The following is a 26,476-nucleotide window of genomic DNA, read 5'->3' on the forward strand; positions in this document are numbered from 1 at the left end:
GTATTTTGGTCATTTGTTTGTGCTTGATTTGTTTCAAAGGTTGAGAGAGAAGTAGTGCGGGAGGCTGTACTGAAAGCAGTAGAGGAGGAGAGGAGAAATATGGAGAAGATCCATGCAGAAGAAAGAAAAATGTGGGAAGCAGAACGTGACAGACATAAAGAGAAGATTGCCCAGGCTGTTTGGGAAGCAATGGAAGATCAAAGAAAGCATAATCAAGTGAGTATATTTTACCCTTCCGCAGACCTGCTTTATGTATTTTATTTTTTTCTTTTGAACGTCTTCCTAATGTTGTAGTAGATTTTCTTATGACATCTAGCATTTATCACTGTGCCTAATGGATACTTGCAACGCACAGCTATCTTGTTAGTTTATCTTCATCTAGATTATGTGTATGGAGAGAAGTTGGTACATTCAGAACAAAATTCCTGTGACCTTTTCAGGTACGTATATTGAAACGAGATGAATCATGCCCTTTAAGTGCCTGTTTTTGTCCACTGACTTCAAAAGGAGTCCAAGATGACTAGCTCAGCTGCTGGCATTTATGTTGTAGACAGTGTAGGTGACTTTTTTTTATACCTGTGGAAGAGAAAAGGTGTTATATTTGTTCCTTATTATGCTGGAATTCCATTGTCTTTCTTAGCAGAAAGATATTTTTCTAAGACAAAAAGTAGAATTGTTAAAAAAATAGAGGGTTGTGAAAATTGGAAACCTAAACCTGTAATGAACCAGAGTTACTTTTTAGAGAGGTGCTTCTGTAAGGATAATTGTACGTCTCTTAAGACAAGTTGAGAGGGTCATTCTCAACATTGCATTTAACAATTGTAGGAATTACAAATTAAATATGTTATAATAGCAGTTAAATTACTCTTCCAAAAGTTGAATTTTGTAGTCTCTGGTGCTGGAAGTATTTTTGGGGAACTTTGTAAGTTCACTAATTTCTTGGTGGCATACTTGGAATTTGATATTACTGTATTTTTTTATGTCCTGAGTAGCAAAAAAAAAAAAAAGGGCAACAACAACAAAAAACCTTTAGAATTTGAAGTAAAATAGCATATCACGGAAGTTTAGAAATCAATTCTTTGGAAACAAACCCCGTTTCCCTTTCAGATACACAGAAAGTTGGTTTTTTGATGCTAAGCCATTATTATTCACTGTGTTGCTTACATTTCTACTGTAAATAGAATGATTTTACTTTGTATATAGGTTGTTTACTTCTTTTGAATGTAAAGGTATCAAGTGGTAAGATGTCAGTTTTCAATTTTACTGTACCAATAAGCCTCCAGGCATTCAAGCTCTTCTTTACAACAAAAAGTAGCTGACTTCAAAGCTAAATTCAAGCTGAGAATAATTTCAGAGAATCCTAGAATCATCTAGGTTGAAAAGGACCTTTAAGATCGAGTCCAACTATTAATCTAAAACTGCCAAGTCCACCACTAAACCATATCCCTGAGCACCACCACGTCTACCCATCTTTTAAATACCTCCAGGGATGGTGATGCAACCACTTCCCTGGGCAGCCTGTTTCAAAGCTTGAAAACCCTCTCTGTGAAGAAACTTCTCCTAATATCCATCCTCAAAAGAATTTCTGCTAAATGGCTGTAAGTTAAGAAAAGAGAAGATGCACATCAATGTAAAAAATTGGAAAGTAAAACTTGACAAGCCATTAGGCAAAAGGACAAAAGTTGATAAACTAAATGGGAAAGACATATTTTAAAAACTGCAACATCATTGTGTATCTGTAAAATGTTTCAACGACAAAAATGAGGAAAAATAAATTTCCATGTCATAATGGTACAATTTTGTTGGCTTCTCCTTTGCCTTATAGACCAGAAAATATTTTAGGAGTTTTGATTCTTTGTTTTAAAGAAGGAATTTACTGTCCACTAATTTTGTTTATAAAATAAAAGATGTTATTTTTTTCACAAGACTTTAAACACATGCACTAGAAGAACCTTGTAGAACTTGGTTATATAAGAGAAAGCAATTGTGAAAAAACCTTGAAGTATGCTAGTTAATGTTTCTTCAGTCAGACAATTTTCACATAAGAGCAGTAAAGCTTTGAAGATCACAGTTCTGCTGGATCAGGTGGTGAGACTTCCCTTCATCTTCTAAATAAGTTGTTTAAAAGGAGAAAGGATGAATGTTTACTGTGCAGGAATGACACAGGTATTTTTTTAGACTTTTGTTGTTGTGGAGTGGCCAGGAAGGAGAGCCATAGTGCATGCAAATCTGGAAGCTTTACGCAGATTGCTTCTACTTGTTAGATATTCATGCTTGATAAAACTTTTTCCTAACAAATTGTTTGTCCTCAGTCAGATAGATGTTGAGCTTGCAAATAAGGAGATGCTACTTCCATAGAAGATTTATTTTATTAATTTAACATTTTCAGAGAAAAATCTGGGAACTTGGGGACAGTTTAATAAATACCTCATGATTAATATAAAATATTTTGTTACCAAATATGAAACAGCAGAGTAAAGAAGAACTTACAGTGAAAGTACGAACTAAGACATACTGAATTAATGTTTCGACTTTATGGAGCAATCTTGACGTACCACCTTCTCCTTTTTTTAAAATAAATTAGAAGATTAAAGTAACATGAGTATTTCATTTGTTTTCATGAAAGCTTTGACTGTTCCAGTGTCTTGGGGTCTTTACTTAGAGACATGGAATTTTTAATTAAGTTGAAGATATTGTTCATTGAAGCCTTATAACACTGAAGGGGTAAGTGAGACGTATTACATCACCAAGGAAGTGTTTTTTTCTAGAGCACTGTCTCAAGGGGCTGTAAGGTATTAGAAGTCCAAAAGCCTTTTCTTTTGGTTGAGACTGGCAGCGTCTTCAGGTTTTATACATGTGTTATCCAGGTGCTTAGTGCTTTTATGAAAGAGATTTTTTTTTTTTTTTTTTTATTGAGAAGAGGATTCTTAGTTTTGGGGAGGGTGGGCTTGCATTTTAAATCAGGGAGAATAAGCTCTTCTTGAGTAGTCTTTCGATTAAAGACTGTTCATTTGCACAGTAACCTCATGATCCTTTTACAACACATTGAAAAGTCATTATAGACGAGGAACTCATGTATTGAGCAGGCTAGATGTAGCTTGGCATGTCTCCAGTATTTATTTTTTTCCTCTTTTTGATACATTGTATGGCATTTTTTACAGTGGCAACTTCCCTGCAAGTAGAGCTTAATATGACTGGTAGTTGTCAGTGTTAAGAGTGCTTGGTGAAATTCTTCCACTAGGATGTTTTTTCTAGAATGCCTGTTTAAATAACAAAGTGGTTGCCTTCTAGGTAAGGAGAAAGATAACAGGTAATTTGACTGAAGCAGAAGCCTTTTCCCCAGAATTCAAAATTGCAATGAAGCTCCTGGGGTACAACGATAAACTTCAGTGAAAAAACAGTGGACCGTGCTCTCCTTTGTCATCTTCTTTCCGCCTATTTTTACTCTTTGAAAAAAATAAAATCCAAAAATTCTTTGAGGATATAGGATGATGAGACCCATACAATTTTGGATAAAATAGAGGAATGATATATTGCATTTATAAATAGTGGGCAATGCAGAGTAGCTAGAGCAGTAGCCACCATAGCTATAATGCTGTTGTGCACAGAGCTCTCTGCATGGTAGTTGTTATCAATTGACAAAGCTAAATACTCAGTTACATAAATGAGGTGAAATCACATGGGGGAGGAGGTGGGGAGGCGTTAGGGGTGTAGGAAGAGGAGAAAAGTAGCAAAAGAAGCTAAAGAGAATTTATGCACCACAATTTCTGTTTTAAAGAAAATTCATTAAAAGTAAAATGAAAGCTGTCAGCTGCGGGGTGAACCCTGGAAAATTTAGGTCCATGTCATAGCTTGAAATTAATAACTCTTCTAAGGCACTCAGAGTAAAGAATAACCTTTGTCATTTCCTGGAGGCTTAAATTTAAAATACTGTGTATAATCTACTGTAGTTTACCTGAATTCTCAAAGGAAAAAGAGCCTGAGTTCATCGTTGCCGTTATCCACACAGCAGATATGTTAGAGGCTCCAATGTTCTGAAGGCTGCAAATAATAAGAAAAAAACCTAGCTTTTAATTTATTAAAAGAACAAACATAAACTCTGCTTCCTCTTGGACATGAGCAAAAGCATTAAGGCAAAATGATCTTACTGATGGGAAAGTATTTCAGGAAAACTGAAGCTGCAGTGTTTCATTCCGCCAAGCCATAACTGATCTATACAAAGAAAAAAGATTTTTGTAAGACAAGTTAACTAAAAGGCTTATGTAAAAAAAAAAAAAAAAAAAAAAAAAAAAATGAACTTCCCAATAGTCTTTGAGTAAATCTCTAGGCGTTCAAGACAAATGAACATGTTGACACTCCTGAGGATTCATATTGTGGTGTTCTTTGCAGAACAATAAATATGTAGTTTCTTATCTTGGAATGTATTAATGTAATTTTACTGGCAAACATCTAAATAGTTGAAAAAAAATATGATTCTTTTATACTGTATGGGCTTTAAAGTATCTTTAATGTTCTTCCATAAGTTTATGAATACCAGTATGTGCCATTGCTTAGAAGGTAAAAACAAAATGTCTAGAACACGTGGTGCTTAATCCCAAAAATGAATGGTTACTTAACTGCTATATTAATAAAAATTTTTTGGTATTCATGCTCATCTGCTTGAGCGAGTGCTTCTGTTGATAGTTTTGGCAAGCCTGAATCCCAGTCATATGTAAGTGAACAAAAGATATGTAAGTTAAAGCATGAAGGCGTTGGCTGTACACTGGCTTTTTTTTCTTTCCTACTATTGCTTAACTTAACTGTTAATTTTTTGTTGAAAATTAATATTTTTTCTAAATATTTTTTTCTCACTGGTCTGTATTTGAGAAGGTTGGAAGAACTAATAAATAAAAAAGTTTATCTAAAAAGTTATTTCCCACTCTAGCTTTCAGTCAGTTTTATTAGCTGTAGAGTGGCCATTTCTTACCCCTTTAATCTGTAAAAAACACATCTTTTTTTTTTTTCCTCATGTGTCAAATCAGTAAGTGTATAATGAATATTTTGGATGATAGTATGAGGAAAAAAAGAAAATATATGGGAATTATACATTTGTCTTATCTTTTTATTGTCCAATAAGGCTACTTTTGCAGATAGATTCCCCGACATGTCTTTTTAAGTGTCAAAACTATGGGATTTTGTTTATTGGCACCACAGTTTCCTTACCTTAAAAAATTAGGGAAGAGTGCAAGTACATGCCTTTTTCCTAATTTTGAAATCTGTGAATTAATTTCATATTGTGAATCCACTTATGTGTCTTTCTCTTCTTCGTTTGTTGTACACAGTATTTTTCAGGGTTGTTCTTGCAGAACTTCCCTCAGTTGATCTGTAATTTCTTTCTATCCTGTCTGTTCATCTCTTTCATACATTCACTTTCTCCTGAACTGCTTATTTGTAAACATTCATTCAACTGTTGTTCCCGTGATGATGATGCAAAAATGTGTTTCTTCTTTTACCACTTTAAGTGATGTGGTACACGGTATTCCCTAAAATTTTATTATGAAATCATCATCCTGTTTTTAAGACAGAGTTGGTTTCCAGTGATCTGTGCCTCCTGTAACTTGCAGAACTTGCAGCTTGTTTCTGTGTGATATAACAGGTGATCTGGTAATTTGGGCAAGGCAGGAGACAGGCTAGTTTGGGAACCCCCATTTTGTGGAGAGGCAGGATACCACTAGGTAGCTGCTTGGCAGTAGTTTTCTGTGATACTCCATGATATGCTGCTTTAGCAGGATCGGGAACTATTGCCTCCCTGGGTTTAGATAGTTGTTTTGTGCTTTCTGTGCAAGGTTGCCTCTTGGCTCATATCAAATTTGGAAGCCTAACTCGCTTTTTCCACCATGCCTATTGTGAGTGCTATTTCTGTCTACACTAAAAACACTGATAGATATCTTTGATATCACTTTATGAATGCATATAGTTCAATAGGCCTCTTAATCTTTCCTTTCTTCTTTCCCACTCTCCAAATACTTTCTGGTGCCTTCAGGACCAAACGTGCTGCTTGTTACTCTGGACTGTATCGTGTTTTTGTTTCAGATCTAATTGTAAATATAATTGTTTACAGGTTGCTGGTCTAGTGGAAGGGCAGGGGGGTTGGAACTAGATGATCTTTAAGTTCCTTTCCAACTCTAACCATTCCATGATTCTATTATTTAGGCATCATAGGTACAATCTCCATCTAAGCTCTCACTTTTCCTGTATTTTTATTAATGCATCTTTTTTTTTCCTGTCCTAATAGTTACAGTTTCTTCTTTCAGAATACTGCCATAGTGATCATTTTCCAGCCCTTTACCCTCCATTTATAGTATTTGTTGTTAGATCAACTTTTACCTATAAAACGTTCATGATATTGGCATTGCTTTCCCTTCTTTTATCATATTTTTGTACTTGGGAGGACTTCCACATGACATATAATATTAATTTCATTTCCTTAAATACATCCTCAAAACTTCTCATCTATGAGTGTGTTGCCAGTTAAGGGAATACAAAATAGTATCAGTTTGTCAGTCTTTCTTTCTCCATTTCTTTTTTGTTTCAACTTATACATAGGTTACCGAATCCTAAAGGGAAGGCAGGGTTTGAAATACTTCATATATTCTGGGTTTCTGAAGTTCCCAGCAAAATGGCGTATTTGGTATTGGAATTCCAGGAAAAATTTTGTTAGACTTTGTAGAATTTTGATTGGGTGGGAGAGTGTTAATCTTTGGAAGAAAAAAAGATATTTTTTCAGCAACAGGCTTGGACTATCATAACGTTGTTGTTCATGTTCAACATCTTGTGGATTCATACAAGAAGCTGTTGGGGTTTTTTTTCGCAGTGTCATGATTCCTACCCAAATAGGCTATTGATAATAAAGTATCGTGTAATGTCCTGGAGAAGAACTTGCTCTTCAAAGGATGTCTCCAATTTCTGTTGTCTTTACTATGTTGTTCAACTTTCAGCGGGAGTGTTTGCTTACATTTCTCTCAAGATGATATCCAACCAATATTTTCAGTTTCACTTTCTTCTTGCTTTTCCACCTTCTTGCAGAAATATTAGTATGTCCAGTGTTTATGGAGACCATGGTGATTCTGTAAGGATACAGAAAAGCATTTTTCATGGGGGAAAAGAAAAGTTTTATAATCTTGATTGTGTGAGGAAGCACACAACTTAGTAGCACTGCGTGGAAAGAGATTCCTGCCATTACATCAGTTTTTTTTTAATATGCTTGCAAAGTCTGGAAGACAAATATGCCACCGCATGCAGACTTTAACCATGTCTGACTTCAGATGTAGTTTGTAGTAGTTTATAACCACAGACGTTATAATTTGAGGGTTACTATTTTCTGAGAAACCACTAACATTGCAGTCTGTGGTTGCATTTCCTAGATAAAATTTAGTACTGCCACCTGATCCTTGTGTGGAAACAAAAGAATTTTCCTATAAAATTGCAAACCATCATATGGCTGTGTTTTGTGTGTTGTTTTTTTTTTTTTTTAAATACTGGCTGGAGTTCTCTGGTATATACAGTACACTTTTTTCTTTCTGTCTTCCAGCAGATATAGGTATTATGATTACGTGATTGTGATTCCTAATATATGGTTGAATATGATTTGCCAATTGAGTACATTAATGACTTCATTTTATTTTTTTTTATTTAGTATTCAAATCTTATAACTGGTGTCAAGCACACATATTTAGAGTCCTGTAAAAGAAGCTAACTCGGTGACTGTAATGTAGTGCTCCAGCCTCTGATCAGATGTTTAGAAAAAAAAGAGGGAGAAGGGGGGGAAGAGTTGCACCTCAAGTGCAATTTGTGGAGAGCTCTTCGTCAGCTTCTTACAGGAACCTGGGTTTTCCCATTTTCTTGAATCTGTTACAGTAACGCTAAGAGCTTCAAATAGTGCTGTACCCTTTTTAGTTAAAGATGAAATAAGGGCCTATTTTTACCTTTGCAACCAAAATTTAAATTAGGATAAAATCTAAAGGTAGATATAGCGTAACGGGAAAGAGAAAAGAAAGAGATGAAGGAAAAGTACATGATGCACATGCAGCGAAGACTTTGTTAAATAGTAGTAATAGGTAATATCAGAATTTAAATAATCTTCATATCAGTTCATAATTTCCTGTAATGACTGACAAAAATAGAGCGAAGACAGCCAGTGACTTTGAGAACTTAGAGGAGAGCACTTTGTGAAAGGTCATATAGAAGGAGGAGTGAAGATTATTTCACAGAAGGAAAAACTGATATCACTGATTAATTTGAAGGACGGGGGAAAAATACATGACTGAGTTGGCTAGGGGGCTGGGTGTCATATGATGTTTGCTCTTTGAAGCCTTCTGAAAACTGGATGGAAAGGATAGAAGGATTTTCTTCCCAGTTCACTGATAATACCACAGCAAAGCTGTCTTTTGATAGTCTTGAGTGGTCTGTCATTGTTACACAGAATTCTATGTTTGGCCATTGTGAGCTGCAAGTAAGGGACAGTGCAAACTAAATCAGCCGCTTCAGTAATATTGTTAGTGGTTGTAATGTCTGGTTTTTAAGACATAAGCCTGGGAAGAACACTGTGTGTTTTCTTGTACTGTTTCATGTCTCCTGAATTTAGCAAGCAGGATAATGTTTAAACTCAGTTGAGAAACAGGCATTCAAATCACAGACAAATAGAACCATATGATTCCTCTTAGAGTATGGTTGATGAAGTTTAATCGCCAAAAATAAAAAGTGTTCTGGACTATTACCAGGAGTCTGGTAAATACAAATGTTGGGATTAAGAGCACTAAAGTACATGTCTACAATCATATGAGGTTGTCCAGTCTGATGGCTACATGATCTGTCTTTTGAATTACCGTTGTCATAGCAGACTGTGACTGTTGAGGTCATTTTCAGATGATAAGTGAAGTCAATTTGTAACTGAAAGAGTGAGATTTCCATTTTGGTTTCATTATGTACCCTATATTAATTTTGTGTTATGAAGTGATAAATGTTTATTTATTTGGAAGATACATCAGTACTTCTTTTGGTTAACTAGAACACGGTAGGTGAATCATAGAATTGTTTAGGTTTGAAAAGTCTTTTAAGATCACAGAGTCCAACTGTTAACCTAGCACTGACAAGTCCACTACTAAACCACGTCCTTAAGTGCCACATCTACACACCTTTTAAATACCTCCAGGGATGGTGACTCGGTCACTTCCCTGGGCAGACTGTTGCAATACTTGATAACCTTTTACGTAAAGAAATTTTTCCTAATATCCAATCTAAACCTCCTTTGGCGCAACTTGAGGACATTTCCTCTCATCTTGTCACTTGTTACTTGAAAAAGAGGCTGACACCCACCTCACTACAACCTCCTTTCAGGTAGTTGGAGAGAGCAATGAGGTCTCCCCTCAGCCTCCTTTTCTCCAGACTAAACAAACCCAGTTTCCCTCAGCTGCTCCTCATAAGACTTGTGCTCTAGACCCCTCACCAGCTTCGTTGCCCTTCTCTGGACCCACTCCAGCACCTCAATGTCTTTGGGAGGGGCTCACCTCAATGTAGTGAGGGGGCCAAAACTGAACACGTTATTTGAGGTGGGGCCTCACCAATGCTTGGGGGGTCTTCCCTAGTCCTGCTGGCCACACTGTTTCTGATACAGGCCAGGATGCTGTTGGCTGCCTTGGCCACCTGGGCACACTGCCAGCTCATAATTCAGCTGGCTGTCAACCAACACCCCCAGGTCCTTTTCTGCCAGGCAGCTCTCCAGCCGTTCTTCCCCAGGCCTGTAGCACTGCATGGGGTTGTTGTGACCCAAGTGCAGGATCCAACACTTGGCCTCGTTGAACCTCATACCGTTGTCCTCAGCCAATTGATCCATCCTGTTCAGGTCCCTCTGTAGAGCCTTTCTACCCTCAAGCAGATCAACACTGGTAAAAGTCTGCATTTAGAGGGAAATTGAGACTCTTCTTTTCCAAACCCTTCCTCAGAACATCTGCAACATGACCTCAGTGGCTGTCTGTTTTGCTTACCTGTTTGTTTTACTATGCACTGGATCTTCAGTTCAGCTATCTCTGTGGTGCGTGGCTGTGGTGCTGTAACAGGGGAGGTGAGTTTTGGCCCACAGAAAAAAATATTTTAACAACACTATTTACAATTTCTGAGTATTGCTATAGTTATCAGGGTTTTTTTCTCCAATTTTCACACATGTATTTTTGAAGGACTGTGGAGCTTTTTGCCAAAAAAAACCTCAACTCTTTTTTTTTTTTGTCTGAAGAACTAGTATTTCTGAATAGCTATAAAGAATAAATATATGCTATATTTTTATTCTTTATAATTCTGATTACCGTTTACCATTTATGCGAAATATGAATGCACTAAGTATGCTTGGTGATATTGTTAATAGATGTGTGTCACAAATCCCTGCTTCATTCTGCAGGCGCATCACTAGTGTATCTGCCACTTCCACTTCTGAATGTCTAGCACAAAAGCATAAGAATTGCAAAGTCCATTACCTGATTTCTGAGACACACTCTGTCTCCCTCTCACCCCTGCAAATCATTTAACATTGTGTGATTATTTTTACTGGATGTTTTGTAGTTTTCTGAAAATGTTACATTGTTCTATGGTTTGTTTTCAGTAATCTTAGGTTTCTGACTTCATTTTCCTGAATTTTGGAAACAAACCACTTGGCTAAATAACGTTATTAATTATTGCATGAGTGGCTTTGGGATGCTGGGACTTAAGTTTTAGGACATGCTGGCACTTAAGTTTTAGGAGTCAGTACTGGGACCAGTGCTGTTTAACATCTTTGTCGGTGACATGGACAGTGAGATTGAGTGCACCCTCAGCAAGTTTGCAGATGACACCAAGCTGTGCGGCATGGTCGGCACGCTGGAGGGAAGGGATGCCATCCAGACAGACCTGGACAGGCTTGAGAGGTGGGCCCGTGCAAACCTCATGAAGTTCAACCAGGCCAAGTGCAAGGTCCTACACCTGGGTCACAGCAATCCCAAGCACAAATACAGGCTGGGCGGAGAATGGCTTGAGAGCAGCCCTGAGGAAAAGGACTTGTGGGTATTGGTGGATGAGAAGCTCAACATGAGTCGGCAACGTGCGCTCGCAGCGCAGAAAGCCAACAATATCCTGGGCTGCATCAAAAGAAGTGTGTGCAACAGCTCAAAGGAGGTGATTCTGCCCCTCTACTCTGCTGTCATGAGACCTCACTTGGAGTCCTGCATCCAGCTCTGGAGTCCCCCACATAAGAAGGACAGCGACCTGTTGGAATGGGTCCAGAGGAGGGCCACAAAGATGATCAGAGGGCTGGAGCACCTCTCCTATGAAGACAGGCTGAGAGAGTTGGGGTTGTTCAGCCTGGAGAAGAGAAGGCTCTGGGGAGACCTTATAGCAGCCTTCCAGTACCTAAAGGGGGCCTACAGGAAAGATGGGGAGGGACTCTTTATCAGGGAGTGGAGCGACAGGATGAGGGGTAATGGTTTTAAACTGAAGGAGGGGAGATTTAGATTAGATATTAGGAAGAGATTATTTACTGTGAGGGCGGTGAGACACTGTTGCCCAGAGAAGGGTGCTCCGTCCCTGAAAGTGTTCAAGGCCAGGCTGGATGGGGCTTTGAGCAGCCTGGTCTAGTGGGAGGTGTCCCTGCCCACAGCAGGGGGATGGAACTAGGTGATCTTTAAGGTCTCTTCTACCCCAGATCACTCTATGATTCTATGACATTAACTTTGGTACAGGAAGTTGTTTCCTGAGCAGATAACTTACACAGATAAGTTGTATTGGCGGTGATAGAGGTGTTTTGAGAAGTGGTTTCTAGCTTTCTCTACTGTGACGCATTTCTAGTACTGAATCAGATTTGATATCGGGCAATTCTAATTTGGGCAGTGGGTGAGTGTCCATTGTTACTTTTTACTGCTGTGTACAGAATTACCCTGGCATTTCCCAAGGTTTGGAAACAAATTTATTGTCATAAGGACTCTGGTTATTGTGATGTTGGAAAAGTCCTCATGTAAGTTCTGAACATCCATGCAATATGGAGAAAAGGAGGCTGAGGGGCGACCTCATTGCTCTCTACAAGCTTCCTGAGGAGGGGAAGTGGAGACAGACGTGCTGATCTCTTCTCCCTGGGATCCAGTATCAGGACATGTGGGAATGGTTCAAAGCTGCTTCAGGGGAGGTTCAGACTGGACATTGGGAAGCATTTCTTTACCAAGAGGATGGTCAAACACTGGAACAGGCCTCCTAGAGAGGTGGTCGATGCCCCAAGCCTGTCAGTGTTTCAGAGGCATTTGGACAATGCCCTTAACAACGTGCTTTAACTTTTGGTGAGCCCAACTGCTCAGGCAGTTGGACCATGTGATTGTTGTAGGCCCCTTCCAACTGGAACTACTCTATTCTACTTATAGCAACTAGTACATCCCTGGTTCTGTTGGAATATAATACCTCTATTTCTTCCTTTTCTTCTGTTCTCAGGGAACATTATGTATTTATTACTACAGATTTGAGGTGATTATTTCACTCTTCTTTAGACCCTTTAGTGATTAAAGTACTGAATTTATAAATGTTTGTAAAGGTATTGCATACATTTAGGATAACTATAATTGCGAAAGGAGCGTCGTCATGATAAAATTTTATTAAGAAAGGAAGGGATGACCTGTGTTACATTTGTGAACTACCTTTAACAAGTTACATGTTTTCCTTTTTTTAAAAGGAAATTGTCAAGGAAGCATTAATGGAGGAGCAAAAACGAAATGAAAAGGCAATTGAAGAAGCAGTGAAAAGGACAAGAGAGGAACTGATGGAATATATTAAAGAGCAGAAAAGGGTGAGTTACCAGTGGTTAATGGGTTTCAGGACACGCAGTGAGAAATTGGTGAAGCTTATTAGTCCTGAAACCTGTCTTAAAATGCGCAAGAAAACAGAAAGAAAGGAGATATGTCTTCAGATTTGTCAGCGCTTTTTTCAAACAATTTGTTACTATGATATACTTCTTCGTGTATATTTATAGAATTTTAAGTTTATCACAAGCCTAAAAGCAGAAAAGAATACATTAGTTGAAACTTATAGTATTTCTTATTACAGTAACTTAAAGATGGGGCATAAATGGAGTCTGTCAAATTCAAATTGTGATCTGAGTTCAGTTCATGGAAAGCATTTCATTATCAATAACAGATGCTATTTTATGCTTATAAATTAACTTTATTGTGAAGTTAGCATGCACGCAAAGGTTATTAACTTCTCCTCTCGACCCGTATTATATGACAGCCTGAAAATGTATTGGTATTCTATTGAGCATGATTTTATAGGCAGTGCACTGGTCTTGTTATGAAGTGTCAGAATGTTCTGAAACTTGGTTTCAGGCGTTCTGTTAATGCTATATACTTGCAGTTTAATGCTGTATATAAACAGTAAAACGTAACTTAAAAGACAGTTTAGTTTGCTTGCGGTACGAGGAAAAAAAATTAAAACAGTTGTCCCCTTTGAGGCTCTTTATAAAAATAAAACCAAAAAAATAATTAAAGAAATCCTCTCTCATATTGGCGGTAGCAGACCGAGATCAAATTAATTTATTTCAGTTTTCTCCAAAATCACTAATCTTGAACCTAATTGGTAATGTTGTCCTGAGAAGGAAGTAGAAAGAATGTGTTTGGCTTCTTCTATTTCCTGCTTTTATGGGCTGAATAGTATTATGGGAAATAGGATTTAACTTCAAAAAATTCTCTCTACTATTAGTTAAGATTAGTGTTGGATGAGTTCTCTTCCATTATACTGTGTGTGGAGAAGTTTTACGTTTAGCAGTGTGGGTCGTATTGGCAAACATTTAAACAGATGTCTGGGGAAAACATGATGCATAAGAAGTTTGAGCTTATTTGTATCTGAAGTTTGTCATTTACAAAGGATAAACTGTGGGGAAACTGAAAATAGGTCTATTGTTTTAAAATAGATTGTATCATAAATAAAATGGTCAATAGGACTACTAGTCCAGACCATCTAGTCTATATAATGCAGGCTCCTCACTGTTGACGGCTAGATCGCACCATTTTGAATTGCCAGTAATTTCCTGCAGGCACTTCAGTAGCAATTCGTCTGACTTTAATCTCTCAGATTTACATTTGCATCAGGAATGGAGACTTTATTCCATTTTCTTTCCACCGACACACAATTGGAGGTCATTACTGTTATTGCATTGTCTGGCTACTGTTAGTTTGTCTTGTCCTCGTGAAGTTTTCACAAATCAAAAAAAAAAAAACCAAATTAAATTTGTTTTGTTCTGTTTTTCAAAAAAACCCCAATGAAAATATCATCTTCAAAGAAACAAAATCCTCAATGGGTATTCTTTAGAGCTGAGGAAGCCAGATTTCCTGCCTTTGATAAAGTTATTATCTAAGTAATTTAATGTCATAAGCATAATTTTTTTCCATTCCTAGGGTGTTTATAGATCCATTATGTTTCAAAGCCTTTCACAGATAAATAGCTCAGAGTTAAACTAGTTTTACACGTTTTGACATTGTTACCTACAAATGAGACACATTCAGTGTCAGTCAAACAAAAAGTTTTGATTTACAGTCTCTTTGTTCATATTTTCTTAGGCACAAACAAGCGTAGTTTAATGCGTTTTTTTAATAGTAAAAATGAGTGGTTAGTAAGAATAAAATTAAGAGGAGGAAATGGAAAGTAATGCAACAATATCATCATGCTAAAATGCCAAACATAAGACAAGAACAAATGCAAGTTGCTCTGTATTCAAGCCAAACAAAGTTGCTAAAGCTAGTGGAGAATTTGTTGTCAATTCTCCACCTTTGATTAAAGGACACTGCAAGCTAAAACAACAAATAAAAAGAAGCTGTGATGGTAACATATATTTTCACACAATAAATGAAAGATGGGCAATACATTGCAATTATGCCTTTTTCATATTCCAAATATCATCCCAATTTTTTAAAGATACATAGCACTGCACTGTAATCTTAGTTTTATTTTCTCTGTGCTGTATTAAATTAAAATTTTGTACTAGATTATTATATTTTTTTTTTTATGTTGCCATACATCGCAACTTAAGAATTTGGATAGCTAAGATGTGAAGGAAATTTCAGTCAGGAATTTGACTCTTTATTTTTTCATAATTATTTCATAACAACCACCATGCTGGAGCAAGCTTCAAAACTGAAATAGAATAAGGTTGTCATATCTGTTCAAAGACACCTGTAGCTATCAAACCTGTGGAGGCTTATATAAACATTCATAACACCTTGAAGAACTCTTCTGAGTCAAATTTGAATACACTTGCTACAGCTCTTAGCCAGACTTGCTTTCTCCAGCAAAGGTAAAATCAACATTATGTCCAGAAAAATATCTTTATTAATTGCTGAATATGTATTTGACTTCGTAGTATTGATACATCCTCATTTGCATGTAAATATCAGGAATGCTGATGCTTATATGCAAACCTTCCTGCAAGTGGGGTGGGAAATGAGAGGAGAGAGGTGAATTGTAGCACACAGGTGAACGGGAGATAGGCAATGAAGTACGATTAAATGTCAATCCACTACTTTCACTTTTGTCATAAAAATAAATTTTATTCTTGGTTTGTATCCAGTGCATGGATACTGCACAGTAGTGTGTGCCACCTATATCCATGAGACATGGATGTAGGGGGAAGCAAAATCTTTGAGTTTGCTTAGAGTGAGTTGAGTAAAGAGTAAGGAAGCACTTGTCCATGAGTATCCCAAGTCTGTCCGTTTTTGATATAGGCTCAAGATTCACGAACTCATTTGTCAGTCTTGTCTTTTGTTGCCTGAAGTTCATAATCCTATAACCTCTGGCCCTGCATTTTGTTCTTCGGTCATCTGATTGCTCTGAAAACGTGCAGTACTGTGACAGGCCCCGGCACGTGAAGTGCCCAAGATACAATAGATGAGATAGTCCAGCCGTTGAGGCTCACTGTGCCTGTGTTACTGATTGGACTGGGAAGCACTTACCAGCTCTTTGCATGAATTCTTTAAAAATTCTAGTGTTTGTTCTTATACTGAGTGTGCATGAAGGGGTTCCACATTATTAGCTCTGGGTTTTTTTAAGGGTTAATGGTTTTGTTTTGCTAATACATCATGCTGATATGGTAGCATGCATTTGCTGGAGATCAGGGCAAGAAGTAGAGTGTAATGGCATGTAAGCTATGGCCTAGTATTACAATTCCCAAACTGTGATCCCTGGACTGTGAGCCAGAGGCATAGCAGTCCCCTACCACCGGTCTGTAGAACTGTATTGCTTTTGTAATATCTTTGGTTAAAGACTCGATTAATGGGTTAATGATGCTTTCCTAGGAATATAAAGACAGGCTGGGCCCGTCCCTGCTCCCGTTCATGTGAGCTTCGTGTGGGGCTTTGGCCTATTCACTGAACACTTCAGCTAGCGCTGAATCAAGTGACTATAAACATAGCTTTGACCCAGAGTTCCAAGGAACTTTCACATTTGTTGTTTGCTCCTGTGTGCAATGGAATTACGAGATTGAATGAAATTTTGTAGGTATGTTAAAAGTATTCCAAATATGTGAATGGAAGAACGAGAGAGGCATGTTACTTTCCTGTGTAAAGTAATATTTGGACAACACCTTCGCCCGAGTCGTTTGCTCACACTCTGTCTCCTTTCACTGATCCAAGATGTGAAGAAATCAAGGTGCAGCCTGTACCAGATGCATCAGTCCTTGAAGCTGTAGAATGGAAGACAGGAATTGTTATAAGGTAGTAAAGGTAAATTATCAGAATCCATTGGTCTGAGAGAAGCCAAGCCAGCTGATTTACAGGAGTAACGGTTAATTTCTGCATAGGATATAAGCTTGAAAATAAAATGTAAAATAACAGGAAAGGTAGTATCTGAATAAAATAAAGTCAGTATTGCAGTATATTAATCTGCCCTGCTGCTGAATCTTATTTTAAAGTAATGAAAGCATTCCTAAAGGTCATGTTTTGGCTTTTTCTTTGTATTCACTGTGTGGAGCTACAGATTTTTCTTTTTATGCAGTTGAGTTTAGTACCTGCTGTTCTATGAAGACAATTCCTGAAAGATATTTGCATTTTATATGCCTGGCTGAGATGATTATTTTTAATTAATTTGCAGATAGAAAGCAAGAAAAGCAACTTAATAAAAACAATTTTTAAATAATTCAAAAAGTGTAAAAAGATTGAGTTCAGTGAATTTTCATCTGTTCCGGGTTTTCAAATGGCATAGTTGAGATCTTCAATGCCAACGACTAATTAGTGGGGATTATTTTTTAATTTCTTAAAAAAAATTTTAGCTAGGTAGTCAAACAACATTTTGTGTTTCTGGCAGGTGAAATGGTGCTTGGATCCAATAGCATTGCAGCACTAAAACATACTGGGAAGTAAATATTTCCATATGAATTATACAGTAGAATGGAATACTTCAGTTGGAAGGGACCTACAATGACCATTTAGTCCAACTGCCTCTAGTCCAACTGCCTCTAGTCCAACTGCCTATACATTCCTTTACTAATCTCTGTGAGGCTTTATATACCATAACTGCATATAGAATAAAGAAAAAGACAGGCATTCGGTATATTATTAATATTTGTACTTAATTAGCTTTTGTGTATTTTTTGTTTTTCTGTCCTGTTGGTTGCATATGCTAGTATCATTAAACTTATTGTGAGCCAAAGGTCTGCTGTACAGTAGTTAGGCAAAAAATTCCCCTGCAATAAATATGAAAGAAAAGTAAATTACCTATTACCTTTTGATCCAGTTGTCAAAATGGACTATCCAGTGGAAAATATCCTTGTAGACCTGATCCTGCAAAAATAAGTTTGCATACTTTATTTTATGCACTGTAATTGATCCTGTTTACTTCAGGTGGCATGAAATGTACAATTTTGCCATAAAAATGATTTCAGTATCAGTCAAGGAAAATGTGGAAGTGGTCTCACGCTCAATTCACTGCTATATAGTTAATGTTTAAATTGCTACTTTCAGTTCAAGTTTCAAACTGCAAATGTAAACTTGGTGAATTCCAAGCAAGGACCAGTTTTGGTTTTGTATGCAGGTATGTTGCAATTATTGTTAAATTTGTTAATTCTAAGGAGGGTGTATTACATTTTAAGATTGACAACTGAAATGCAAGCAGGTTTCATTTTTCTGTCGGTATTGTGTATTTAAAAAGCAAACAAGACCAATTTAGTTGTTTCTCAAAATCAGAAAGTACCAAATGAGTCCACTGAAAAAATACGCGGTAAAGCTGTTGCGAGTAGAAGTCTACTAATTTTTTTGGTGTAATTTTTTTTTTTTTTACTACACATTGCTGATGAAGATTAGTAAACTTAAAATCTTGTAGGGGAGTGGAGGAACAGTAGGAAATATGAAGCTTGATTTTTAAGGTCAAATTCAAATTGTCTTTATTCTGACAGTTATGAAGTACATGTTCTGAAACTGTGTATCCTACTGCGTCTCGGGATTCAAAAGAGAATTTAAAGTTTCTATCATCGTCTCTCATTAGTCTTTTATCAGTGAGAACTGAAGCAAGAATGCATAGCCTAGGCATACATCACAAAAATTGCCCCAGCAATTTAGGAATTACTGACTAAAATATGATATTTCACAAGTCCGGGATTTGTTTGAAAAACATGCAGTGATGGTTCTGGGGGTTCTGTTCATTCTGTGTCAGATTCTCTCATTTTGCACATTGGCTTCTTGAAAGTACTTTTACTTATAACTAGATTTTCTAGAATAGAAAGGTTATAAGACTGGAATGGACTTTTTGGGTTATCAAACCAATCTTGTGCTGTTGTATGTAATTCCTTTCCCAAATGGTCATAGAAGTGTCATTTTGAAGCACGTAGAGTAATCTTTTTCCAATTAATGGCATGAGCTGTATTAGGAATCAGTCCGTTCATGAATTTATTGTTCAGATGGAGATACTGTAGGGGCTAGAATGATCCTTGGCAGTGTGGGCCTTTTTTTTGCCTCACGTGTTTTCTAGCCTAGTCTTCTGGTAACAAGGTTAACCACTTCTAACTTCTGCTTCTTTACTGCTTTCTTCAGTAGAGGATCACTGAGTCCTAGCAGTGCAGTTATTACTTTCCCAATAGTTGGTGTTCCTGTCCATAGTATATATCTGTAAAAAAGCCTTAGGAGGCAAACAAATACTGTAGTAATAATTTTCTGTTAGTTTGTTTTGCATCCATACAGAGCAATTAAAATGTGGCCACAAAGTTGAGAGGTTTTTGCCCTTCTAGGTTTGGTTCTCTTCTGTAATGTGGCCTTAGTGTAATTGTTCATTATTTTTGCATATGGAATTGTTTGGCAATTCTTTCTGTAATCATCAATGAAGAGTTTTATGATCCTTTTTGCTTAGGGAGCTTTTATCAAGTACTCCTTTAAATAAACAGTAGAAGTCCCATTTGGTTTTAATGGGAATACAAGTGTGCCAAAAATGTTGGCTTTATCCTGGAACCTAGAACTTGAATTGAATTTTCCTAGTTATTTTACAGTAATTCTTACTCTTTCAGTTATCCATTTTGGGGTTTTTACTGTGAGGTCGTTTGACATTTTAAATTTTTAATTACTTGATTTTTTTTTTTCTCTTTATGGTTAATTATTCATGCTAGATTTTGTACTAGACATTTATGTGCTGTTTTCTTTTTGTGCTTAATATTTTTTTCCATTCCTGTGGTTAACTTTTTAATGTCTACAGTACTGTGCATTTTGTATTTTAAAATAATTATTTCCAATAATGTCAAATAATTGAACTGGGTTCTGAAAGGGTGACTTCACACTAATTTGGAATAGATTAGATCCAGGGTGATCTGAAATAATATCTTGGTGCAGAAATTTTTATTTCCTGTAGTCTTCTGAATTTCTTTAGTGATATCTTTTCTAACAACCTTTAATGTATAAAGTGTATAAAACTTTTTTTTTTATTAAGCGAAGAGGAGTAGGAGATTTAATTAATATTCTTCCCGCTTCCAAAACACTGGAAAACTACTGAAAAAAACTATATTTAGCCGAGAATTTTCTTCTCCAATATTATCTGTTTCCAATAAATTTTGTAGGAAAACTTGGTGAGAGAAATTTGACTAATTAGGATGGGTATATAGATCTACTGGATCTACTGTCTTAGAGAATAAAGGTTGAAATAAGTAGAAGTAGGAACATGAAGATGTGTTGCACTGAGTATCCGTCAGTCGCATGCTTAGTTTCATCTCAGTTCTGTTGAGGTGAGAGTACATCTTGCTTGATTTTTTTTTTCTTTTTTATATTGAAAGTAAATTAAAATTTATTGTCCACACGTCGTCTGAAATGCCCTTTTATTTTTTTTATTTCTAGTTACACATCATTATTCTGTTTTAATTCTTTAATGTTTAAAAAAGGATCTTTCAGTAGGAGCCACGTAGTCCTTTCTGTAGGTCACTGCTTCACACCTTTTTTGTTTTTACAACTATGTTTTTTAACCTTTGACTGATATTTGGTTCTTTGTGGTTAAGATTTAAAATGCAAGCGATTAATCTTTGAATTATCAATATTTTGCCAGAACCATATAGAGCTAGTTTTATAAACACTGAACTAGAGCAACAATGATAAATATTTAAGGTAACCAAAGACAATCTCAAAAATAGTAACAGATCCTGTCCTTCAGTTAATTTTAGTCCTCAACAGTTGTTTAGTCCCCATCATTTAGTCCTTCAACAATTTCAGTCCCCAATTTAATGGATAAAGCTGCTTTTCAGAGAAGGTTCAAGTAGAAAATTCATTAAATTACATTTTAGCATTAAGTTAACTGTGAATGATTTTTAATCTCTTCCTTGCCTTCAACATACCAACCGTATATTAAGGAACTTAGTATTACTTACAAATTTGCAGCATATCTTTGTTTTGGATGTTTTGATCTATTTCCTCCTTTTCTAGGTCGCAAGAGGAACTTGATTTAGTTGTATTTAACATTCAATACGTTCAAATTCTCATTTGCTTTATTTTTGTACCTGTCGGATCATTTGAATCAACGTGGCTGCTGCAGAGCAGAATAAACACAAACATGAGGGGTGCAGTACAAAAAAAAAAAAAATCACTGAAACTAGAATATGAAGTATTTATTTTTAAGATAGGTTGAAAATTAATTGCTACCACTTCTGTTTCTTAAAATACGGAAGTACTAGGTATGTCTCAGTTTCTTTATAAAGTATTAATAAAGCAATTATTGCTTGATATTTACTTTTACATTTAAAGATACACTATCAAAATCACCATTGTTGTATTGATAACTCGTAACTCTTCCTACTTTCTTGGTACTTTTATAACTTTTTGTCATCTTAATTGAAAGACATTGTTTAAATACCTAAGAGGGGGTTTCTCTGAAATAGATGTTTGACACATGCAAAGATGCAAGTTAATATTTTCCGTTCATTTCAATTGTATTGGAATTTCTTATTAAAAAAATGTATCGTCATATGATTTTGTTTTTTGCATATTTCAGGATGAAGCAGTACACAAGAGCATATTTTGGGTTTACTCCCTACTTTGTATTTGACCTGATCTTTTGTGCAGTTGAAACACATAAGTTACACTTTTTTTTTTTTTTTGCTTGCTATGTGGACGTGGTAGAATTTTGCTTTATCATGTTGATGATTTTTGTTTAGCTATCATATTGTAAAAGTATTCTTTATAAAAACAAAGGAAAAATGCAAACATTCAGAAATGTTTCTCTCTTAAGCTAAGTGCTGCATTATGTCTGTTCCAAGAGGTTCGTATGATCTTATTTCACTGGAAGCTTCAAAAGTGCTATCTTCAAACTTGGTCAATACAAATGAGTCTTCCGATCACACAGTTCATTCTGTTTGCATGCAAACACATTTTTGCATTCGAACATACAATAAATTCATTAAATCCAGCAATTAACAATACTTCAAATATGGCATTTATAACGTCATATAAAGGGGTCTGGTAAATACAGTTAGATGTCACCTGCAAAGCAAGCAGGTAGATATACTTCTTCCCGTAATATGGAACTCCTTGCCACCAGATGTTGTAGATGCTTAGCACGGAAATGATTATTTAAAAAAAAAAAAAGACAAATTTTTTGGAAGAAGATTCCAATCAGGAGCATTTTTTAAATGCATACATATTTTGCTCTGCCTGTGGTAGTAGCTGTGTGAGTGCATGCTTCTCCTGTTACGCTCTTTTCTAGGTGCTTGCTGTTTGCCTCTGGTAAACATGGATGCTGCACTAGATGGACATTGGTCTGACATGTACCGACATGTGGCATACAACCTGTTCTTACTTTCTTGTTATGAAAACAAAGTTAATAGAGAGTAAAAATAATTTACATTACATCTTAAAAAAAAAAAACAAACAAGGTAATGTCTGTAAGAAATGCCAAATCCAGTGGCTGTGTGCTCCATCATGGGGAATGTACAAAAGGAGGCACTTGGTTGTTTTCCATTTCCTCAAGGGGACCGGTGTAATAGCAGCAGCTACCGTATTTGTAGGACCTCCCTGTGGTTCATGTACTATTTGTTGCCTCAGTACTAAATATAGACATTTCTGATTTGAGTTCTTATTTTGGCATATAGGGAATCAACTCTTCTCTGTCTACCAGAAAAGAAGAAAAAAAAAAAAAAAAGAAGGATTTGTGGAAAGTGGTAGGATGCTAAAAATTAAATTATGATTCAAGGTCTAATTAAAAATATTTCTGCTTTTAATTTTCTCAGGAATCTTGGAGAACCGAGCTCTTAATAAATCCATTATGCTTTCATATGTACATGGGCTTCATTAAGAATTTTTTTTAAATGAAATTATGAAATTAAAACCTGGTACTTGAAAGTAAAAACTACTTGTAATATGCGGATCATCCAGTCCAGGAGAGTCAAATGTTACTTTAATGCATTTCTGTAAACACTTTTAGGAATGAGAACAAATAATGATGGAAAAAGCTTATCAGTTTGACAGCCTGTTTTAGATATTGTATTTCCCTGGAATGCGTTTTTTCATGAAACATACATCTTGTTAGGCAATGTAAATGAGATTTACTTAGAAAAAGAAGATAACATCTCTGATGAACTCTATGAACCTGTGTTTGGGAGGGTTAACATAGGTGTTCCTGTGAATTCAGTAATCTTACTCTCTTTATACTCTGTGTATTTTCTGTGGAAGATACAGAGCCATAGCAAGATTAGATGAATAAATGCACTTAGTATTATTCCAAGTTATTAGCCTCACTGCTCTCTTCTTCTATCGTCAGCAGCGGCGGCAACAAGTAGACCTTGCTGTAGTTATTCCTCTTTGATTCCCTTTTCATGCTGCCCATGCTGTGGGTCCCACAGGCGATGTAGCTGTCATGTGTTACACCATTTTTTTTGGTGGAAAATAACGAGGATTTTTTTAGGATAAAAAGTACCTCCCAGGAGCCATTTTCAAAATTACTTTCATTATGTTCTTAGTGCCACAACTGAAAAAATACAGTTCCTTTCTGAGATGCAAAAGTTGGACAGAAGGCAGCCTTACTCAGAGGAAAATACACAGTGCTGCATTGAGCTTTCCTTAGGAAGAACAAGAAAAAAAGAAAAAAAAATTGTTTTATTATGACAGCAAGACAGCAGGAGGTGGACTCAAGGCATATTTATGCTGTCAAAGGATTTCTTCCCCCTGGAGAGCGGTCAAAGAATCTGTTCTTCTAGGCTCCTAACGCAGGACATCAGATCATTTACATGTTACCAGTTTCAGGCTGCTGTGAAGTATTGAATTAAGCAAGTATATGTCTGTTTGTTGGACGAGATACCTATGTAAACTAGAATGCCACCCAGAGAGTGCAGGCTGAGTTTTAGTTCCTCCTAATGTCTACCATTCTTGCATGAGAAAGTTCAAGAATATCACCATCATACTTGCTTCCCACCCGTTCTCTGTGTGCTTGCTTCTCTGCCGGTGGCTACCTCAGGGTAGGTAAGGCCTCACAACTTCTAAAATACTTGCCTCATCAGTGGAGATGTAGAGCTGGGAATGGAAGAATTCAGCTCGTGTATTGTGCAGCAGTTAGCCACTCTCTTGACCGACGCTGAACTGAGGAAAGTCCGACAAGTCACCTTCCAGTCTCCTGTTGTGCCTTCACTTATGTTCAGGAAGTGAAAAGTAGGCAAACTGAGAGAAGTAGCACAGTGTTTTGAGTTGTTTTTACAAATGCATTTCACTTTTAGTCACCTTAGGGGTTATTTACAAGTAGATATGAAACTTTCAGACAGAAATGTGATTTTTCATGTTGACGCTGTCCTTGTAAACTATCCAGAAACTGAGTAAAGCTGAAGTCAATAAAAGTAAAAACCAAAATATTTCCAGGTGTCTTAAAAATTCTAATGATCAAAGCAGTTAATTGGTTGCTACTGTACTTCAAACTAAGATCTGTTTTCAGTTATTTGTTGTTAGAAAGGTCAGGAAATTCTTTGCTCTGCTTCGTATTTATTCAGACTTGGACAGTGTTCAGACTTCTACATAATCTGCAAATGTCATTTGCAGTAAAAACTAGGCATTGTTAACTCTTAAAATCACACAAATGTTAGGAATTTTTGTGGAATGGAGGTCTACAAAAGTATTCTGTTGTACAATTACAGTATTTTTATTGTCAGTGCTACAGATTGAAAGTTGTTTATAAATCTCGTAGTTGAGTAATTTACTGCCTATTCATTGCTATCTAGTGCTTCAAAAAACATTAATTCAATATGTTACCATTTGCATGTTTATAGCAGACAAAAATGCAGTACTGTAATGTTGTGCCTATTATTTATGTACTTTTTACTTTTTGTGACCATTAGCTGTACAGAGAAAAAAATGAATTCTTGTAGTTGGCATACACAGGGGAAAGTAAGCCACAAGAGAGAATGTTTTCTACCAAATAAATCTTGTGCTGAATAGGCTATTTGAAGACATTTTCAAAATGACAAAGACTTACTTCATGAGATAAGTACTTAGAGTAAGCATTTCTTATATTTGTAGCTCCTGAACTACTAGCAGCCAGCAAGCAAATTTTAGTTTTTCCTATTTACATTGACATTCATCTTCCTTCAGGAAAATTTACTGCTTGTTTTCTGACAACAAAACTAATTGTATTAAGCAGTCAGATTTTGTCTGCTACATTGTCCACAGCTCTCATGAACTTTAAAGGGCATATTTTGGCCTATAGGGGAAAGCTTACATGTTAGGACTGAAGTAATCGTTTGAATGACAGACTTGTTTTTATGCAGCCCGTGTTTCCCTGAAAGACACTTGTCACAAACTTACTCCCGTATTCCCAGAAGCTGCGAGCAAAGATGTAACCATTGTAATGAAATTCAGCGTACTACTGTGTGTTCCCATATGATTTGTGCAGCTGTGCTTCATAACCTTTAGAAGAAAGCATAACTAAACATTGCGTTTCTCTGACTAATATTTACCAAAATATAAGTGCACACTTCAGAATTGCAAATATCCAAATGAGATATTTTTTGGGTTTAGTATTTAATAGATCATATTTTTCCATATTATGGAAACTAAGGACCTATTTCAACAACAGTATTTTATTTATATTTAAGAATCACTGGCAAGCTGGTATAAGCTACGTCTGCCTTACTGTAAAGTGAAGAGAAAGCTGGCAAGCTTCTCTCCTGGCTTTGTATAGAGAAATTATTCCTTTAATTTGGTAATAATACAATTACTTTTGGAAACTAGAATTTCAGGCCCATTTCCTGCCTCCCTGACCAGGTGCTTTCTGTGCAGTTTTGTCCAGCCAGCGAGATGCGTGGGAGGTTACCTCTATGGGGTCTTGGTATGTGCTGGGACAGTCAGCTTAGCTATTTACCATGTAACTAGAAGAAGTGGAAATATTTTTGCTCTTTTCTGGAAAAGACTTGGAATATTTGGAAAATACGAGAGTTTACCCTGTTAACACACATTTATAGAGGGTCAGCTCTTCTTGGGCTGTACTTTAAAGTGCAAGTCATACACTTTCCCAGTTTCAGTGGAATTATTCTGGAAAGAAACAAAATGTAACATTGGAAAGGGAACGGTGCATTTCATTCTGTGCACAGATGAATTGGCGTCTCAGGGCTTTTTAAGGGAAGAAAAATAGTGATCAAGTTATACCCAGGACAGCAGGAAACATCTAAGAGTAAATCAGATTAACACACCTAATTTTTTGCATGGCCATTCTTCTGTATCAGGGTTATTTTTAATAATGTACTAGATTTGTGGAGTGTATTTTGTACGTTTATTTTGTCTGAAGAAAACAAGTAGACTTTGTTTTGGCCTTAGATAGATTCTTCTATCTTGTACGCTATTTTTTGGGTTTGGTTATGGTACAGAATCCCATTTCAGTTTCTTTGAAGTTCCATGTGTTACATTTCATAATTACGTATATTCATACAGATTTGATTTATCATGAATGCACTTCTAGAACTGATTTTTTTTTTACTTTTGATTTTGTAGTTCAGCTATAAAGCCTATAAAAT

At 36.3% G+C, this 26,476-nt stretch overlaps 1 protein-coding gene across 6 annotated transcripts in view; it reads left to right on the plus strand.

Moving 5' to 3' along the window:
• CCDC91 (coiled-coil domain containing 91) overlaps positions 1 to 22,256 on the plus strand; it is a 122,554-nt gene extending 100,298 nt beyond the window's left edge. For 3 of the 6 annotated variants that reach the window (XM_063355643.1, XM_063355671.1, XM_063355652.1), the window contains exons 11-13: positions 40 to 216; positions 12,716 to 12,829; positions 22,192 to 22,255. In XM_063355643.1, coding sequence (XP_063211713.1) covers positions 40 to 216; positions 12,716 to 12,829; positions 22,192 to 22,215 — 315 coding nt within the window. In that variant the 3' untranslated portion in view covers positions 22,216 to 22,255. Of the gene's footprint in view, positions 1 to 39; positions 217 to 12,715; positions 12,830 to 16,527; positions 16,552 to 20,915; positions 20,949 to 22,191 lie in introns of those variants that run through there. The other 3 variants (XM_063355661.1, XM_063355680.1, XM_063355691.1) reach the window with 3 other exon arrangements.
• Positions 22,257 to 26,476: the final 4,220 nt, after the last annotated feature.

This window comes from Chroicocephalus ridibundus, chromosome 1 (assembly GCF_963924245.1).
Source record: "Chroicocephalus ridibundus chromosome 1, bChrRid1.1, whole genome shotgun sequence".
In the NCBI taxonomy this organism is placed as follows: domain Eukaryota; kingdom Metazoa; phylum Chordata; class Aves; order Charadriiformes; family Laridae; genus Chroicocephalus; species Chroicocephalus ridibundus.